This window comes from Fringilla coelebs (assembly GCF_963513975.1).
Source record: "Fringilla coelebs genome assembly, chromosome: 14".
NCBI lineage: Eukaryota > Metazoa > Chordata > Aves > Passeriformes > Fringillidae > Fringilla > Fringilla coelebs.
Window position 1 is genome coordinate 9,020,940 of NC_140040.1, and position 20,140 is coordinate 9,041,079.

The 20,140-nt window shown below is 39.0% G+C and overlaps 1 protein-coding gene across 1 annotated transcript in view; it reads left to right on the plus strand.

The window, feature by feature from the left end:
* Window positions 1-18,844, plus strand: part of ESRP2 (epithelial splicing regulatory protein 2) — a 41,020-nt gene extending 22,176 nt beyond the window's left edge. Inside the window, exons 7-16 of the mRNA XM_084215134.1 lie at window positions 228-338; window positions 1,139-1,271; window positions 1,468-1,510; window positions 2,026-2,327; window positions 4,282-4,503; window positions 5,789-5,975; window positions 7,226-7,421; window positions 8,446-8,623; window positions 15,801-15,910; window positions 18,790-18,844. Of these exons, the coding sequence (XP_084071260.1) occupies window positions 228-338; window positions 1,139-1,271; window positions 1,468-1,510; window positions 2,026-2,327; window positions 4,282-4,503; window positions 5,789-5,975; window positions 7,226-7,421; window positions 8,446-8,623; window positions 15,801-15,890 (1,462 nt within the window). The 3' untranslated portion in view covers window positions 15,891-15,910; window positions 18,790-18,844. The remainder of the gene's footprint in view (window positions 1-227; window positions 339-1,138; window positions 1,272-1,467; window positions 1,511-2,025; window positions 2,328-4,281; window positions 4,504-5,788; window positions 5,976-7,225; window positions 7,422-8,445; window positions 8,624-15,800; window positions 15,911-18,789) is intronic.
* Window positions 18,845-20,140: the final 1,296 nt, after the last annotated feature.

A 20,140-nucleotide genomic window follows, 5' to 3' on the forward strand; every position in this document is an offset into this window, starting at 1 on the left:
TAAGGAACTTCAACATGGTGACAACATAGTGCATCTACAGTGTTGGAGATGTGAAGGAATTATCCAAGTTATCTTCCCTCTCTTTATTGAAAGGAATATTGGAGATAGAAGAGTCTCAATAGAAAATATGCTCCCAATTTACAATTCAATCAGTTGCAATCTGAAGTTTGGTAAAATATTGGAAAACCTGGATGAAAGCTTACTTTGTCTTTTTTCTTTCTGTGCAGTAGTAAATCTGAAAGTGTGGACAGTGAGACAGTGATACGTGCCAGAGGTTTGCCATGGCAGTCTTCAGACCAGGATATCGCTCGATTTTTCAAAGGACTCAACATTGCCAAGTAAAATAAGGAGAATTTGCCTTGCTTTATCACTTTGCCTTTAATAGCAAGTTCCTTTAATATTTGTTTTACATACATCCCCCCCTCTCCCCACTGGAGTCTTTCAGTCTTTCCCCACTTGACCCCTTCCCACGCTGTGGCCATGACAGCTGAACAGGTTTACCAGCCTTAGGGGTGCAAGAAAAAGTTTCAAAATGTGTGAAGAGGAAAAGAGACAGATCAATTGAAAACCAATATACATTCATTTATTGCTAGTATCAAAAGGGAGAAGCAGAGGCCAAGATATGAAAAAAGCTTTAATTTTGTGCTGACTTATTATTCTTCTATACCTCCTAAACAGGCCACATTCAGAAACTTCTAAGTACTGTTTGGAATAAATTTTCCTATGATTCATATGTATACCTATGTATAGAATTATGTGTATACATATATATGAAGAGAGTGAGGTTACTTAGCATGCCTGTCACTTAATACATATTCCAGATCTCCAACAATGAGAAAATATTTTTATTTTAATTTAGAGTGATGAGGAATTTCAAATGTGCTTCTTTGAGATAATAGGAAGGACAAATTTGCAACTTTATGGGAGTTGAGAAAGTGGTGAACAACATGAGATCCATGAAGCAGATTTTAAAGTATAATTGTGTTACAGCAAAAATTAAATTGTGGATAGTAGCAATTTCTTTTCCAATCTGTAATCTTCATGTTTAAGTCTGATTCCTTTTCTATTCTTACACAGTTATTTATTAAATGTATTAAAGATTCAGGCTAAGCTTATATTTGTTGGCTTTACCTTCCAGAGGTGGTGTGGCTCTTTGCCTGAATTCCCAAGGAAGAAGAAACGGGGAGGCTTTGGTTCGGTTTGTCAATTCTGAACAGAGAGACCTTGCCCTGGAAAGGCACAAGCATCACATGGGTAGCAGATACATTGAGGTAAAAAGTTGTGACTTGAAACAAATCTTTGGAGAGAAACCTGAATATTTTAGGCTATGTTCTCATTTAAAACCAAACTGCACTTCTGTTTTGCTCAAAGTACCAAAACACAATTCTCTTGCTTGTGAAAGTGTGTGTGTGGTTTAAAGCTGAACATTGTGATTCTCACGTGGATTTTTTTGTCCTTTCTTTCAAGGTTTACAAAGCAACTGGGGAAGAATTCTTAAAAATTGCAGGAGGTAAGTGATGCTGGAATTCAATGTGATTACTTCAATTCACAGGAATGTTGTTAAAGTTCTTTTTTTTTTCTTTGACTGAGGATGCAAATGGATAATGAAGTAGCTTTTCCTATTTTGCCTTCCAAGGATATTTGACCCTGTCAAGTTCTGTTTTCACATGGTTGAGATTGATCTATGAGCATTTGAGTTGTGATGTTCCCAGACTTCCCTCCTTCTTGGGAGGAAGACCACCCTTTGCAGTGGGAGCATCTGTGTATCTTGTATTAATTCACACTAATCTCATCTTTGCTTCAATTTCATTAAAATATGAAGCACTTGCAGATGAAGAGGTTTTCCCCTCAAAACAGATCGCTGAGAGTTAGTAGTGTTTTGGCTCTTGTCTGGGTTTGTTGCTGGCTGCTTACCTACTGTATTATTCCTTAGTGCTTCCCTGCTGCCTCTGCATCCCCTGGATCTGGGTGCCCAGCACTGACCATATGTTCTTGGCTGAGCATGTGCTGTTATCTCTCTGCCAGGCACCTCCAATGAAGTGGCCCAGTTCTTATCCAAGGAGAATCAAGTTATCATCAGGATGAGAGGCCTTCCATTCACTGCTACCCAGGAAGATGTCCTGGGGTTCCTGGGGCCGGAGTGCCCAGTCACAGGAGGGAAAGAGGGACTTCTCTTTGTCAAGTACCCAGATGGCAGGCCCACAGGAGACGCATTTGTGTTATTTTCCTGTGAAGAATATGCACAGAATGCACTTAAAAAGCACAAGGAAATACTTGGAAAACGTTACATTGAACTCTTCAGGAGCACAGCAGCAGAGGTCCAACAGGTTGTAACAATTGGTTGTGAGACTCAAAGCTGAACAGTTGAAACATTTCTTCTAACATTTGCACACAAATATGTTGTAGAGAACCATGAACATGTATTATATGAAAAATGTCAAGAAAGGTCAATACGTATTTCCTAATGGGCAGGGAAAATTGTGCAGCACTGGTTTTGCTTTGGTTGGGGAGAGGGTGTTTGTTTTAGGGTTTTTTAAAGCTGCTTCTGCTTGGGAGGTTTTTTTTTACCATTCTTCAGACTATAAAGTGAAAATCATTGCATGTTTTTCTTCTCCTTAAAGGTTGACTGAAATCACAAAAATAATTCTAAAAATATAGTAGATTGATAGTATTGTAGTAAGTCTTTTTGAAAATCTGCAGTATTGTCTTTAAATGCTAGTCTCCATGTACAGAATTTCTAATATTAAATCCAAATCTGGATGTATGAAATGAGCAACTGCTTTCTTGGAAAGTAAGAATCAAGAGGATATATCTGATTTTTTTGGTGAAAGGAAGTGAATTTTTTTTTCCTGAGGTGATATATTTCCTTTTCCCCTATCCTTCACCAGTTCCTATCATTACCTCCTTAAACTGGTAAAACCATTTTATTTTGTCACCCCCAGCTTGTCCCTGTGCAAAACATCAGATATTGTATTTTTCTTCCTGACACAGAATATTTCTATACTGGTGGCTCCAGGGGGAACCACTATTAGATTTGGTCTGGTCTTTGCATAACCACTGGCTATGAAAGTATAATACAGTTACTGTGCAATTTATGTGACAGGTGAAATCTTTCTGTAGAAGGGATGGGACAAGGGAAAGAATATCCAGACTTGTAGATCATTGCTGCTACTGTGATATGGATATTACAACAGCCAGGAAATTGTGTGCTGTGAAGATTGGGAAGTGGCATTTCCCCCTCCCCCACAGCTTCTGTCCTGAGAGAGAAGGAAGCAAAACCCTCTAAGGAACAAAATCACTCTGTCACAGCAACCAAGTCTCTGCTTCCATGTTTTTTAGGGAGTCCTGGATATAAATTATATTCTACCAATATGTAATTGCTTCTTCCTCTATGACAGCTGTCTAGGCTGACACCCAAACTTTTTTGCTTCTTGGACAAGAGATTATTTCTTAGGAAATTACAGGCTACTTGTTTGAGTAATTACGAGAAGTAAAGCCAGCTCTCATCTACTTAGTGTGAGTACAAAGTAATTGCAATATTCTCCACACATCTGAGAGAGATTTCTGTCCTGAAAGGCATTACAAGGAGCTTCTTGAAATAAACTCCCTAAGCTGAATCACTTTTAACAAAACTAAAGACTTGTGACCTGTTTTTTAGTACCTCTTTCAGTAGAATGTTTATTTGCGATAATAATCAGTAAAAGTGGTTTTCAGCAATAAGCCCCTACTTGTGTCATCCCTTTGTCATTTGGAAACAAGTCAAGGGAAAAGGTTGAGATCAAAGTCTCCTATATTCTTATCTTTAATTTTTATTTTTTCCTCAGAAAATCTGTACTTGGAGATGAGCACTGGGGTTAAACAAATAAGAACCCTCACTTAACCAATCAGGTTTTAGAATAAATTAAAATGAGTGCTTTTACTTACTAGCTATTTCAGGTCTCAGTTCTTTTAAAATGACTGGTTTTAATTTATCCTGATTTAACTAAGTATGTGGCAATACTAGTTTATTAGCGCAGATGTGGTTTCAGATGTTCCTTTTTGAGATACTATAAACAGTAATTGACTTTTAACTTTTTTTATATTGACATGAGAAAAGTCTGTTATTGGGGTCTGGCAAATTGAATTTGTTAGCCTTCCCCTCTCCTTTTCTGAGTTTAAAACTTTCAAATGCCCAACAGGAAACTAACTGCAATAACTTAGTATAAGAAGGGTTTGTTGGAAATAGTCTGTGCTCAGACAGATGATTGCAAATCTGCATTGCTGTGGGTTTTTTGCCAACAGGTACTTAATAGATACATGTCAACACCTCTTATTTCAACTCTTCCAACTCCCATCATTCCGGTCATCCCCCCACCGTACACCATTGCCACGGGCAGCGTCCGCGACTGCGTGCGGCTCAGGGGTCTTCCCTACACTGCTGGCATCGATGACATCTTGGAATTTATGGGAGATGCCACGGGGGATATCAAGCCCCATGGAGTTCACATGGTCCTTAATCAGCAGGTAAGAGCATTTTGCGTGGGAGGAGTAAATTTGCATAGACTGAACAGGTTTGAAGTCAGGGCAGCTTACCTGGTCTTGGCTTTAGTCTTCTCCAGCCTTGGGAAAATAAAATGTTCTCTTTGTCTGTCTTTGCTTCATTTCTCTTCCCCTTTTACATACACCCTTGCTTTTCTCTCTCTGTATGTATATATGCATCAGCCTGGGGAAGATGAAGCTTGTTCTTTCAATGATAACCTTATCCCGGAGGCTGTTTTCAGCCAGAGGCTGGAGATACACAACAGAAATCTCTCCTTTAGATGGCATAGCTGCTCTGTCAGTTTCAGGGTTCCTACTGTGTTGTTTGAGTGCTCTTTGTGTCAAAAAGAGGTTTTTCTAACTCGATTAGCAGTTGCTCAGGCTTTAAAGAGAGTAGATAATTAAAAATTGTGGTTTGAGTGTATTTTACATTTTGTTGTGATCACAGAGATATATTTTCCCTGTTGTGTTAAAAGTAAGTTCTTAATGACAGAAATACTGAGGTATTAAAGAAAACAAATGAGAGATCTACTATATTTGTTCAGGGCTTTTTTTTGTGTGTGTGTGTGTATTTTTTTGGTTAAGAAGTTTTTTGTATTTTATGCAGACAGGTATATCTGTATATCTGTCAGATTGCAGAAAATCAGACCTGGAAATCAACTTCCAATGCAGCTGTGGACTTTACTAAAGGATCTGGAACTTTATGCTCTTGTACTATTACCTCGAAAGTAGTTGTAGGAAAGGCAAAGCCAGGCTCTTCCTAGAGCTTCACAGCAAAAGAATAAGAGACAATGTGAATAAACTACATCCAAAGAACCCCGTTCCAGTTGCTGGAAAAAAGAAAAAATAAAATCACAATGAGAAATTGGCTAAGCACCTGAACAGGTTCCCAGCAGTGATATGGAACCTTCACCCCTGGAGATGCTCAGGTTTCAGGTGGAGAAGGCCTTGAGTGGCCTGACGTAAACTGAAAGTTAGTCCTGCTTTGAACAGCTTTTGGATGAGAGACCTCCAGATTTTTTCCATGCTACATGATTCTGTTTCTTTCTGCAGAGGACTGAAGTAGCATTGTGTTAACTGGGCACTTGTTGCATGAGTCCTGATTTTTCTGCTCCTAAATAGAATTGTTGAGTTGTGAGTCACTCATTCCAGAAAAGGAATAAGGATACAGGCTTCCAGTAGATGTTTGATCTTAGTCCTTTCTGCATTTCTTGTGATCTGGGTGATTTCATAACAGATTGACCTACAATTACCTCCCCACTTTCCTTAGGGACGACCATCAGGTGATGCTTTTATCCAAATGAAATCTGCTGACAAAGCCTTTATGGTGGCTCAAAAATGTCACAAAAAAATGATGAAGGACCGTTATGTGGAAGTATTCCAGTGTTCTGGAGAGGAGATGAACTTTGTTTTAATGGGTGGCACTTTAAATCGTAGTGGCTTATCCCCACCGCCATGTAAGTTACCATGTAAGTCTCCAATTCTTCTGCTCTCTGCTGCTAAAGGCTGATATGTGGTAGGTGCTGAAGCTTTGTGGCCTTTCACCTTTTGACTCGGGTTTTGCCATGATCAATAATCATCCATCTGTGTACATGCTAAGATTGGAATTGTTCCCTTTGGGCAATAATGGGACTGATCAGAGGCATTTTTATTGTATTTTTGGTGGTGAGTAGAGGGCAGCAAGGCCTTGCCAGTGAAATTGTTGCACACTTTGCTTTTTATGGGTGTACTGTTCTTCTGAGCTCTGCAGTAGACTTGCCTGTAGTGAAACCTACTTGGAATGAGAGGGATTTTTAAAATGGGGAGAAGTTCTATATTCCAGCTGCTGATGAGTGCTCTTGCTATCCTGCCTCAGAGCATTGAGAAGGTACTCTTTGGGCTTATTTTTGAAGGAAAACACCCACTGGGATGATATACTAACCAACCATAGAGTGGTGAAGTTGGATGGCTTTTAATTTTTCTATTTTAAGATTACAGTGAACCTTACTGAGGAGCTATAATGGAATTTTATTGTATTGTTCTAATTAGTCTCACTATCAAATCACAAAGCAGATACTGATATGTATTTGCAAAATAGTAAAAAGCTGCCAAATATAGTATATAAAACCAATTTGACTGCACACCAAGCCACCTTTATTGTTCCTATACAAATTAGGTATTTGTCCATCAAAATGCCTCAGACTAGTGATCTAGTGGGGTATTCTCCCTTCCATTTGTTATATCCTAAAAATACTTTTTGAAGTCTCAGGAAGCCTATACATGAAGTCTCATGGTCAGTAGTTATGGATGCCCATGTGTGCACCCATGTGGATGTCCAGGCAGTGTTATGGTGCTTTTGCCCCACAGAGTACAACTTCTGTTAGAAAACACCAGGGTGTGTTGGTGTGCACGCCTGCTTTCTCTATGCACATGGCTTTATGCTTTCTTTTATTAACTCTGAAGTTCCCTACTTTCCATTTACATATAGACAAGGCTGCTCAGATCCAGGAGCTGTGAACTTTTAGGAATTACTCATTCCCTATGCCCTGGTTGTTATTCATGGCAATGTAGCAAAGGTCTCCAGGGGAGAGCTAGAGAGCATCTTTGCTCAAGTGTTCATCAGTCATGCCCAGATGGTTTTAATCACATTGCTGTAGGAGAGGGATTACTCATCTGAGACTTCTCCATTCTGATTGCTGTTTGTTGCTGTGTCCTGATTTGGTTTTAGGTCTTTCTCCACCAGCTTATGCTGCTTTCCAAACAGCAGCTGTGATCCCAGCAGAGGCAGCAGCTCTTTACCAGCCACAAGCCCTCCTGCCATCCACCAGGACACCCCAGGCCTCTGCAGCTGCTCCTCCAACTGTTACCTACTACCCAGCCCAAGCTGCTCAGCTTTACATGAACTACACAGCTTACTATCCCAGGTAACCCTGAGATTTCACTGCTCCTCTTGACCTTTCATCCCAGTGCAGTAGGTGACTCTGTGGTCACCTGTGAACAGTTCTTAAATTTGCTCTTCTAGTGTAGGTAGTGTTGGGAACTTAACGTTCAGAAACAGAGGCAGAAACCATTTTAACTGTTTCTCTGTGACCTTGTAAGGGGGTTCATCTCTGTAGGTTCTGCTTGAATCTCGTGATAATGTTGGCCAAAAAGGGGTTTTTTTGGCACTGAGGCAATGTCACCAAGGCAGTTCTATTTCTTGGCCAGAAGAGAAACTGTGTCAGTCCACACCTCTACCCTCACCTCTTAGTTTGTTCTTTTACTAACAATGCTGTTTTCATGCTGAAAGACTCATCATAGGTGTGTACTAGGTTTGATTTTGTATGTCAGTGAGACCAAAGAACATTTTTACATGTAAAAGCAAAGTGAATCTCCACCTTTTCCCTTCCAGAGATGGTATCAGCATGAGTCACTGAAGTCTGGTACAGGGGTTGTGTGGAAATAGCTTGTTCACTGATAGCTCCTAGGCTCGTGTGACACTTGCTAGCTTGAGTATCTGGTAATTGGCTAAATGGTCCCTGACCAGAGATGGAGATGCTAATTACTCCCTGTTTTGAGGCTCAGAAATTCCAGATTTTGGTGATTTCCTCCCTTTCATACTAAGGCACACCCCTTCCATTTATTTCTTTGTGTTTTTATTAACAATCTTAAAACAAGTCATCTGCAGCTACTTTTCCTACTCCCCTGTGAAATAACAAATGCCACTCCTTATGTCTTTAACTACAAATGTTAGCTGTTTTCCCTTCCCTCCCTTCTCTAAAAATAGATCATGAGATGCTGAAGAGAAATTAAGAAAGTCCACAAAACAGTCCACATCAGAACTCTTTGTTTTTCTGCAGTATTTGGATTATTTTTTAAATCTGAGTTTTCAGTTTCATCCTGCCTATTCTGAGTAGTAGAACCAGTTACTGGTTTTTCTAACAATTTTGCTCCCTCTCTCTCTTTCAGCCCTCCAGTATCTCCTACCACTGTGGGGTACATTGCAGCTCCCCCAGGAGCTGTGGCAGCTGCTGCCACTGCCACCCACACTCCCATCCTGCCCCAGCCTGGAGCCTTGGTTCGGATGCAGGGCTTGCCATATAACACAGGAATGAAGGAGATACTCAGTTTCTTCCAGGGGTACCAGGTTAGTATGCAGCCCTCTCCTTGAGATGGTATTTGGACCTCTGAACATTGACCAGTGGAGGCCAAACTGAGCAAGCAAGAGCTTTTGGAAAACTGCAAGCTGCATGTTGTGTTTTTAACTGGCAGACTGAAGAGTAACACACGATTTGCCTTCCTTCTTATTAAATAAACAAATCCTGATCTGGAAGCACTGATTTGGTGTCTGGGTTTGGGGTTTGAGTTTGAAGACCTCAGAGCCCCAGTGTGAGTGGGGCTGCAAAGGGGCTCCCACAGGAAAGTGCGGGCTACCAGAAGTTTTCAGTCCTGGCCACTTGGTGGTGGGAGCCTTTTGGTAGGGTCGGAGTTTGACCTTCAGCACTGAAATTTGCAGATTTCTAATAGAGAGAGCTGTGAGCTGGGTGTGGTGACTTGCAAAAGGAGACACAGATGTCTTGGTCAAACGCTGTTTCAGTTGCTAATTATTTTGGTTACAGGCAGGAGCATCTTTCATTAAAGCTATATTACATTGCAAACTAAAGAAAGTCTGTATTATCCATGCTGTCCATATTGACAGCAAATATACTATAGGTAACATTCTACAGTCTGTATGGACCGATGGAATGCTCTCAGGTGAGCAAAAATTTATCTTCTTGATAAGTCTTAAAAAAAAAAAGGCATCAGCTACAAGCACTGTTTTCCAGCAGCCCTTATTTGATGTATTTGACGTCTTCTGCCTTTTGTCTCAGAGAATACTGTATCTGTATCCATGGTTTGTAATGACATATTTGCTAAAAGGAAAGGTAATTGGATATGTTCTGGTGAGTATTTAACTCCTGTGGGTAACAGCACTTACACAGCTGCCAACTCTGCCCTTTTGGCTACTACTTGGAAGCTCTGACCTAAAATCCTACTTGTGGCTCTCAAACCACTGCAAGTGAACAAGTGATTTGTGTCAAAAGGCAATAATCTTGCCTTCAATATTCTGGGATAACAGTGATATTGCAAGAGGTAATAGGGAAAATTCAGGCATGGTATGTTTTCTTAATTTCTTTTTTTAATAATTCTTAATTTCTTAGAAGACAATGAGCTTTAATTTGTTGAGCCAGATATCTGGTATGCAAATGTATGTAGACTGAGAACAGATGCTTAAATGTGTATGTTCCAAGTTTTGAGTATTTGGAAGATGCAGTGCTCTACCTGTTGTCTCTCCTCTTTGAACATTACATTTAAGTTTTGAAAGCAGCTCTGCACACTCAGTTTTTCAGTGGAAAAAGATTATCACATAAAAAGTGTGGTGAATTTTGACAAACAGTAACAAGAAACTGCATATTGTTGTATTTTAGGGCTTTTTCTTCCACAGATATTTCCAGAGCTCAAACCAAGTTCAATTATTTGTGGCTTTCATGATACCCAGAGAAGTAATAAACATTCATCCTATTGTTTAGCCATCGATATTTTGCCTTTTAGTTGTTTTCTACTGACTGGGGGTTTTGGTGGATAGATGGTGGATGTATTAAAACCTTAAGTATGGAAGCTTATTTGCTAAATTGAAATTTAGCTATATAAGTATATATTTAGCTATATAAGTATAATTGGACATTTGAAAAACATGGCCTGAACCTGTCCATGCATGGAACAGGTCAGTGACCACCTCTAGCACCTTTGCTTTTGTTAAATCTTCAGCTCAGTGAACATGGACTTTGTGTCTCGTGCTCAGTTTTCTCTTCTCCTCATTTCTGCATTTGGAGAGCAATTCCTGGTGTTTGTATTGCACAATTAAATGGTTATAGGAACAGAAATTTTGCCACAAGGTGAAACCTATATTCTGCTGCTGCAGCCTCCTGTGATCATCAGTTACTGTTATTAAATTGGTCACCTCTTTGATTTCTTTAGAAGATGTTGTCCAAATGAGATCAGGTTCAAAATCTTATAATGGAACCAGGAATTCTTTTGAATTGTTCTTGGAATCCCACATGTGGTAATGCTAATTTTATACTCATTCATTCCTTCAGGGGAAAAAGAGATGGTGACTTACTGTAATGGGACAATATTACATCTCTGGAGCAATAACTAATCCTTTTTTTCTTTTTTCCTCCCCTTTCTTCACATTGTTTTCTCATTTTCTGCTGCTGCCCAAGGATTTATTGCACGATGCTTCTGCTCGTTCATAAAGTGAGCCCTTAACAATCATCAGTGGTTTGGGCATGGTTTTAATCTGTGTACAGCTAATTGATGTTGGTATTCTGGGAACCAGATCAGAGATGCTGAAATGAAGGGGTGATTTTTGTCTTTGTGTGTCCTTGTCTGGAAGGAACAGGGTTTAAGTTTTAGTTCTTGCTTTATTCTCCTCTGAATTTTTCCTTCAGGCTTCATGGGCTGTGTATATTGCATGTGGGCACATGTTGCTACTTAAGTGAAAGCACTTTTCATACCAGACCTGCCTCTTAAGAGATATCATGAGCTTCAACAAGCTGGTCTCAACATCAGTACATGCTTCTAAAAACAAATAATTTAAAAGTCTGCAGAGCAGCATTTTAATTTTCATTTAATTTTATTAGTATTAGCCTCTTGTTTAATGTTTCAGCAGCTCAATTTCTTCCTGTAGTTCTGTTTCTTGGGGTTTTTTTTTAATTTTAATAGTAAATCAGGCAATTTTCCCCATCACCTTTCAGAATATTATTGTAGTGTACTGTAATCCTCAAAAGAGCTAATATTAGTACCCTCTGATTCAGTAATTCACATTAAACTGCTTTTTAGTTGTAGTGTAATGCAATAGGGCCATTGATTTGAGTCCAGTTATGTGCTGGATGCATAGCTAAAGGATAGCTAAAAGTAACCACAAAATCCAAGCCAACTAAAACCACATTGAAAAAACAACAAACCCCAAAATAACCAAAACAACAACAAAACCCTCACCATGCCATTCACCAGCTACTCAGCAGATCCTGGTCTCTGGGCTTTATGCTGAAGTGAGGGATCCATGGATGGGATTGTGAGGAGACTCTTCAAGAATTCAGAAAAAAAACTCATGGCATGAAGTCTGGGGAAGAAGTGGTGCAAATGTAGTAATAACATGCAGCAAAACTCCTCAGTGTTACTTCAGGCCATCACTCTGTACAGCTGCAGAAGCAGTGAGAGAACCCCAGTAAATAATGATTGTACAGGGGTAGTAGTTGTGATGAATTGATGTGAAATTGATGCATAGCAGAACCAAATTTTCCACTAAAGTATTTTTATTTTTCTTTATTTAGTGGCTAAATCCTTAATGGGTTTTACTATTTAGCCACTAAAGGAATCAATGCAAAATATTTTAGTCTCCAAATACTGGAGACTCTTTTGGGGTAGGGGTTCTCTTTCAGTTTTCTATTTTGTTGTTGTTGTTGTTGTTTGGCTTGGTTTGGTTGTTTGGCTTGGTTTGGGTTTTGTGTGTGTTTGTGTGTGTTTTTGTTGGTGTGCAATTTTACAAATTTTTTTTTTCTGAGAATGCAAATAGTGGCAGGGTTGGTATCATGACAAGAACTGTTAGGTTAATATAAAAGCAGATGCAGTTTATCTGTGCCTGTGGTCTTAGCTGACCAAAAGCCAGTTCACAGCTGTTGTGTTGGCCAGGATTCAGCCTCCTTTTGGTAGTACTTGCCCAGTTTCTTGGAGGTTGGCATGAATGTGGAGTGAACTCATGCCTGCCTGGAAAAGACCATGTGGATTAGTTCTTAGAAAGCAGACTTGCTATTTAGGTAAGTTGTAAGAATAGCTGTAAAAAACAAACAAACAAACCAAACTAGAAGATGACTAAGATTTAGGGGCCATAGTCACCATCTGAGCTTTTTAAAAGCCCCCTGAATTTGCTGAAGAAGGCTGGGATGGAAATGTAAGGACTTCTTTGTGTACGTGTTTCTACATAAGAAAAGCGTAAAACAAATAGTGTTCTTTAAAGCTGTGCTGGGCTTAAATGTCTTTTGTCTGCAGCTATAAAGAGCTTTTGCAGTATATTAATCCTTCGAGGCTTCAGAGGCACAGAATTTACGGCTTGATGGTGGAGGGGAGGAGGGTGAGTTGTGGTTAAAACAGTAATAAGGAAGTGAAGGGAAGTGGATGGATGGATAAATTCCAAGGGCACTAACGACATTTCTCTGTTCTATCAGGACAACAGTCTTCATTGTTGCTGACTTTTTAGGGATTAGGAGTTTCTTTCTCTGAAATGTGTACTTAAACAAAGAAGTATTCTCTATTTCCTTTGGGATCCTTTTGAAATCTGATTCTCTGCAGTCTGAGAGGGGGATACCCCATAATCTGTGTGCCAGTCCTAGGCATGGCACCCTCTGACTAGGGGAAGAAAAGGGGAAGTGGTAGAGGAAGAATTCCCACTTCCTGGGAAGTCATCTGGCAATACAGACCTTATTCCATGCTCACCCCCACACTCAGAATAGAGCACACTGTTTGTTTTGCTTTATTCCTAAATTTATCTCCTGGAAATGTTGCCTGTGTGGAGAAAGTGTCTGTGAGACTGGGACCAGTAAATTAGAGGTTACAGTTTCTGTCTGTTGCCTCCCACGCTTGAAGCAAGAGATGAAGTGTCACCCTCTGTATTTTTGGAACAGGCATTACCTGTTTCAGTCTCTGACACACAGAAGGTTCAGGTGGTATCTTTTCCACACAGAATTCAGGTATTGTGGGTGTTTGTATTGGCAGTCTTATGGTACAGTTGATGTGCTTCTAGGGGCAAAGCCGCTGTAGGGTATTTCTCCTGACTCTTGTGCTAAAGGTTGCAGTTACCTACCATCAAACCTCATTCTATATTCCAGGCTAAGTCTAGCTAGGCTTTTTTCCAGAGTCTGCGAGTTCTCTTTGGGAACTCTTCTGTGATAAAGTTTATGGGCAGTTTGGGCAAGAATTGCAGCTACCTCCCTGAAGTGGCCATTTTGCCTATAATGTTTTCCTTTTCTATCATTTGCTCCTGTTTTTCCCAAGTTGGAGTGTGTCTAAATATACTTTCCAGTTTCAATGCTGGTTTTTTTTTTTTTTTTAGCAGTGGGTTATTTTCTCTAGATTGCTTTGTACGTGCTGTTTTTAGACTGAGCTTTGAATATTCACTGTAGGAACTGCAAAAATGAAATGGAAATCAATGACTTACTGGTTAGTGACCTGTTTAAATCTGTGCACAGTGTGTGAGGGGAAGATAGTCCCATATTTCTCTCAGCAAGGGAAAAAGAAATAAAATAGGTTGAAGAAAAAGAAAATTCAAGGAGGAAGTTTAGTGTATTGCATCTTTATTAACCAGTTTACCCTTGGTTTGGTCCTGTGTGGCTGGATGTTCTTGTTTTGTTCTTATGGGTTCTGAAATGCAGACAGAATCAGAAAGATTCACAATCATGTGCTTACTCAGGCAAGTTAGGGTAGTTTTCATTTCATTTGAAGAATTTACTCTTCTTCAGCTTCTGTTTTAATTGACTGCAGTCTCTCACCTATCCTTGTGATTAGATGCTACTTCTATTTCTAGGTTTTTTGATGAATTTATTTTTCTTCTTTCTTTCACGCTTTCTTTAGGTCTTTGCCTAAGCTCTGACAACTCTTTACAGGACATTTTTCCAACTTTCATATTTTCTACATTGTTTATTCCATTTCAAGTGTAACTTATGAAATGCTGTCCCTTACAAGAGTAAGACTGTAGAACTTTGCCTACTGTACATCTACTGATTATCTAAAGTATGTACTATCTTGAGACATTCCTTCCAAAGAGTAAACTTACATTTTGTAGATTTGTTTCAAGGGCAGGTCTGGGAACTCATAAATCTAATATTTGCACGGTCTGGTTGCCCTGGCAGAGACTATCTAGAAAATACTTCTTATATTTGTCTTTTACTTAATGGCATGGGTTTAGATGTGGCTAGAATTCAGTAGTAAAATTCTCGGGGGTTCTTTTCTTTTGTGTTCTCTGGGCTCTTGGTTATTGTTTTCTGAGAAAGGTGTGTACAAGATGGTTGGTGTTTTCCTTTTCAACTTCCCTTTGGATGGATATGTGTTCTGTATGCCCAAATATGCCCCTTTTCTCCCCAAGCAGGCAGGAGACTTTTTGCATCATAGAAATATCAAAGGAAAGGCAGCATAGTGCATCTACATTGTGTGCATTTGGCAATCATCTAAAGCATTAGTCTGTCTAGGGGGAGACAGGAAACTTCTTGCCACTGAAAAGATATTCTACAGCTCAGGTTATGCTAAACACTATTGTCTTCTGGATTACAGGAAGCACTCGAGTAGTCTTTGCAGCATGTGTAAGAATGCTCAGTCCCTTCCCAGGATATGTGATTTGGAAAGATTATGTGCTAAGAACAATATTTCATATTCTCCAAGGTGTATTTCCTGACTATATATGTTATATTTGTACCAGACCAGTAATATGAGTGATTACTGTTCATGTTCAGGATCTCAAAGAACTCTTAGATCTGATTCACATATGAGGGTTTTGTTCTAATTTGATGGTGTGACTATTCTGAACAGTCACTATTTTTATTTTAATATATTACTTCTACAATTCTGTCATGATGTAGTTACACTGTGCAGTTTATTTCAATTTCCAATGTAGAATACACTACACTAGCATAAATGCTATTTTACCTTGTGAATGCATTCATGCTGGGGCGTCGATTGTCTTTCATTACATTGGTGTAGTCTATGGAGTACAAGTATTATCTGCAGCTCAAGTGTTTGTCACTCTACCATAGAGAAGCTGCATTTCATTTCCATGAGTGCAGAAAAGATCTGAATGAGATCCATACAATTATTCTGATCCCCCACCTCAGCATGCAGGCTGGAAGATGTTCATCTGTCCCAGTGAGAGCCATTACTGGGTTTGTGATTGTGCTAATGAAAACGTAAGAGTTTGGTTACCTGGTGCTGCCATCTCATGAGTAGAAGGAAAAAAGGAGCACTTCATGGTCTGAGCTATTTCCCTTCCTTGATAAGGAGCAGTTCAAACACACAGTTTAGAACATTCCCCACAAGCATTTACTTTATTTCTACAACCGGTAATACAATTAATGTATGTTTTATCTTACATAAAAGTAGTTTCTGTCCAATTCAGTGTCTCCTGCCAGTTGTTATAGCTGATGCTCTTAATTGTGGTTGCAAATGATGGTCTGTGGCTTGCTGTGCCAGACTGTTCCTTCTCTTGCTGATTGTCCCATGTCACACTTGTACTGTAGTATGCACCTGATGACTACAATGGCCTAATTCAGCTGAGCGATCAAGCCAGGAGTGTGTTACAAGCACCGAAAGAGTGGGTCTGTTTGTAACTTTGTAACTTCTGAAGAAGGTAAGACGTGACTGCCAGAGCCTGGGTCTCCAGAGGTGAATGGGAAAGGGAAAGAAGGGCTTGGTGCTACAGAGATCTTTGCTTGTGGCTTTCCCCCTTAGTAGCTTGCATTGGGATCCTGGTGTTAGTCTTCCTGCTTCAAAAATCAACTAACCCAAGGAAATGGGCTGGCCGTGATCTGTAGCTGATGGGGCAGCAGTGGTGGAGGTAGTGATTGCCTGGTTCTGCTCAGATGGTGTGTTCAACTTCCAGAAGGGTTTGTTAATGCTTGTATCTCATGTGAACCTTTCAGTCCAATATTTTAGTAGAGTGGTCGAAGATTTTTTTTTCTTCCTGATATTGCTAGAAAGCACACACAAATGTGTGTGTGAAAATCCCCAGACCTCTGGCTGTGTCTTTTCTGTACCATATAACTGGCTAGAGATTAATATGTCTCCTTCTTGATCTCCCTAATGAAATGTCAACTATTACATTAGTTTTTCCAGAAGAGGTTTTGTGGGTGTAGTGACTTTCTAATGCAACTAACTAGGCTTGCTAACAGTAAATTTGCCTGCATTTTTTGGCACTTACACATAGTTCTCAGAGAAATTTTTTTATGGCTTATGTGAACTACATGATGCCACACTACTACTGTATTCCATTCAAAAGGCTACTGATTAGTTAGTGCATTTTCTTTTTCCTTAAGAAAAAAACAGAACAACCTTTCAGTTTAAAAATGGCAGTCACATACTGTGCCTTGAAAGAATTACTGTCACAGACAAATGTACTTTCACTAACAGCTATCAACTCAGTTGTTTTCAAATTAGTCATTTTCTCATGTTGGATCTGTAGGGAGCAGATGGACTGCATGGTCTAGTGATTAACTGGAAAACCAGATCAGCAGTTGGTTTCTACTAAGTATGACATGGAAACAGTGTTTGGCTAATTCATGGAGCAGTTCAGTCTGAATTCTAAGTGGTACAAAGTAGTATTATACACTGTTATAGAGTTAAAAATATCCAGGAAAAAGATTTGTGTGAATCTGAATCTAACTTTAAAACACACATGTACATACAGAAAATCTATTTCTCTAGAATTATCCATAAGTAAGAACTTAAACCCAGTATGTCTTAAAATGAAACTGAAAGGGTCCATTTAGCTCTTTTAATTAAGTTGCTTGCAGAATGTGTAGAATTGCCTGTTAACTTTCTATGCAGCTCTTATAACATGAATTTCTAGATCCCTACGTTGGTATTACACCAAAGCTGCTATTTAAACTATGTTTTTAAAGCTCTCCTCTGTGCTCAGAGGTCTAAATGTGTTCCATATGTGTTTTCAGCTGACTCTGAGCTGAAATATTAAAGTTCTGTTCTGGACTGATGGTAAATGAGTTTATCCCAAATGGATTAACAGCAAAGAGCTGGTTTAGAGCAGAGCATCTTTTAGGTCAGATTTGCAGCTCAACCCAAGTTCTGTACAGCTTTCTCTTTAAGAGAGGGTTACTCTGAAATTAAACACAATTGCTTCCACAGAAAAAGTGGGCTTTAGAGATAATATATTTTATCTGGTTTTTGATTTCTTTCTGCATGCTATTTCTTGACTAACTTTAGTTTTCTGAGAAGAAATGATAGAAAGTTTGTACTAACTGTCTTATGCATGGTTTTGGTTTTTAAGGTGTGCTGTTGCTTTTATTTTAAGAATATTTTTACTGCCTGCTCAGTGTTTGGGTGAGTGAAGCTCTGGCATGCACTTGATTTATTTTCATATGTTTGAATGTAAAGGTGATATATGATATGATACATGAATGAAATGTTATTGATAATAACTGAGAAGCCTGCTGTTTCTTGTAGTATACCAGACACACACAAGTTCTACAGAAATGAAACACTTAAATATTTTAACCTTTTATAAACTCTTTTATAAACTCAAGAGAACATATGTCATATGCACTTGAATGAATATTCATAAAACTGGTTGGTTTTCCAGCATTGCTTTGTCTGATGCTGTTTTTCAAAAAAACTAGCCTTGTATGCTGAACTTTTGATCCTTCAGTCTCTCATTTTGAAACTTCACTGAGACTTGTTTCTATCCAACAACCAGGATGTCAAACTTAGCTTGGAAGAATTTCCTGCATCTTATGGAAAATGGATGGCGTACAATAGGGCTGACTGCAATGTCTGCTTTGAACTCACCAATTTGGAACTGCCTTTTAAGACTTTATGAGGGCAAATGGCCTCAAAAGAAAATCAACTCTAATGACTAAATAATCTTGTCTGCTAACTTGCTTTTCCTTAGCCTTCTTAAAATTACAATAAATATTTATTTGATTCTGTTTTGCACCAAATTTTAGTTAATTTTTCTGAAAAATCTTTCTTGCACTGTATAGCTGTGTTGAGTTCAGCTCATTCTCCCAACACAGAAATCACACAGCTCTTTTATATTTGGCACGTGTGTTGGGTTTTTTAAAACTGTGTGTGAGTATTGACATGCCTTAATAGCCTTTGTCACTTGGCCAGTAGTCTGCATAGTACAAGAATTATTCATGCCTGGATTTCTTGCTCCATTCACCTCCTATTAACATGTAACTCTCTCCTTTTATCAACCTTTAATCTCAATTGCTTCTCTAGCAAAACCTTTGCACAGAATTATGTCTACATCACTATACTCAGCACTCCAGCAGAATAAGAGCTGCTGCTGTTTGCCAAGCTAAAAGCTGAATTTCCTTTAATCTTTGATTCCTCCTTCTTCCCATTCTTAACATCCAGAATATTTTCACAGTGGACACAGGACTGGAGTAAGCCAGATGCTCTAAAAAATGCACCAGCATTAAAAAGCGCATTTCCAGGTGTTGTCTCTGGTTTTAATAATTTTTTTTATTTTTTCTTCTTGTACCATTGCAGCTCCAAGCAGATTCCATCCTGATGCTTTACAACTTTAGTGGGCAGCCCAGTGGCGAGGCGTTGGTGACTTTTCCAAGCCTGGATCTAGCTAAGCAAGCAGTGGCTGAGAGAAACGGACAGCTCCTGGGCGGCCGCTGTGTACAACTGTACCTGGTCTAACTGAACACTCTGGAGGATGAGGAAAGGATGCTGCACTCAACACCCTGCCTTTTGCAAAATAAGAAGTCTTCCCTTGCCACCCAGGCAGCAACAAATGTGCCTTTTCAGCATAACATGTTGGAATGCAGCATGGTGCATGTCCTTTTTAATTTGAAAAATGGCATCTCCTATGCCAAAGATAAAGTGAAACTAAAAATTGTGCAGTTAATTTGCTTAATTTCTAAGGTACCCGTGTAAAAAGAAGCAAAGGTGCTCCTGGCATGCAGTTAATTCTGAAGACAGTCCAGTATCACTTCAGCTACCGCAGCCACGGGCAAAACTTACTCAGTAGCATTTGAAGTGGAAAACGATGCTTGAGTCATTCAGATTCTTCTGTGTTTAGTTTTTAAGAGTTTACACTTGACAAAGTGTCTCGTTCTTGTAGAGTTTAAATATCTTTAGAAAGGTCTTTTGGAATGCATGGCTTACGCAGTTCAAAGCGTAGATCATATTGATTTTTGTTTTGTTTTGTTCTTGACTGGAAAATATCAGGATGCTGGATCCTGAACCAATTGTGCTTTTTCATGTTTTCATTAGACATTGTTTTGCAAAAGCCATATTTGATCTTACCAGTGTACTGCTGCCAATGTGTAAAGCAAAAAAATAAAACCAACAGCAAAAGCAGAAAAATCCTCTCTTCCCACCCTGCTCCCAACCCCATATTTTTAATCTCTACAGGACAAAAATGGCACATAAACCTGAGTACTAATAAGTTATATTTTTTTATTTAAGCATAATAGCTTTCAGATACTGTATTAAATATTTTTGCTCTAGTTTATGTGCATGCAATTTGTTTACATCTTTAAACTACTTTATTTGTATATTATGAAACAGCAAGATATGTTGAAATCTGAATTCTCTAGTGCATGCTTTTTTCTTTTTCCCCTGTGTGTATATACATAAGCTAGAAGTACTTTTACGTCATGTAGCACGTGTTTAAAAAAAGACATCTGCTGTAGAAGCACTAAATGACTTTGTTTTTACTGTGCCTTACTTCTAAATCATTCCAAGTGCAATACCAGCAGAGCAAAATGTAATGAATTCTGTTGTTGACACGTTCATGGATGTCTGAATTGATCTTTTTTTGTTAGTGTACAATTTGAGTTGTACTTTAAAGAACTGAATGATGTATGCTTCTTTATATTACAATAAA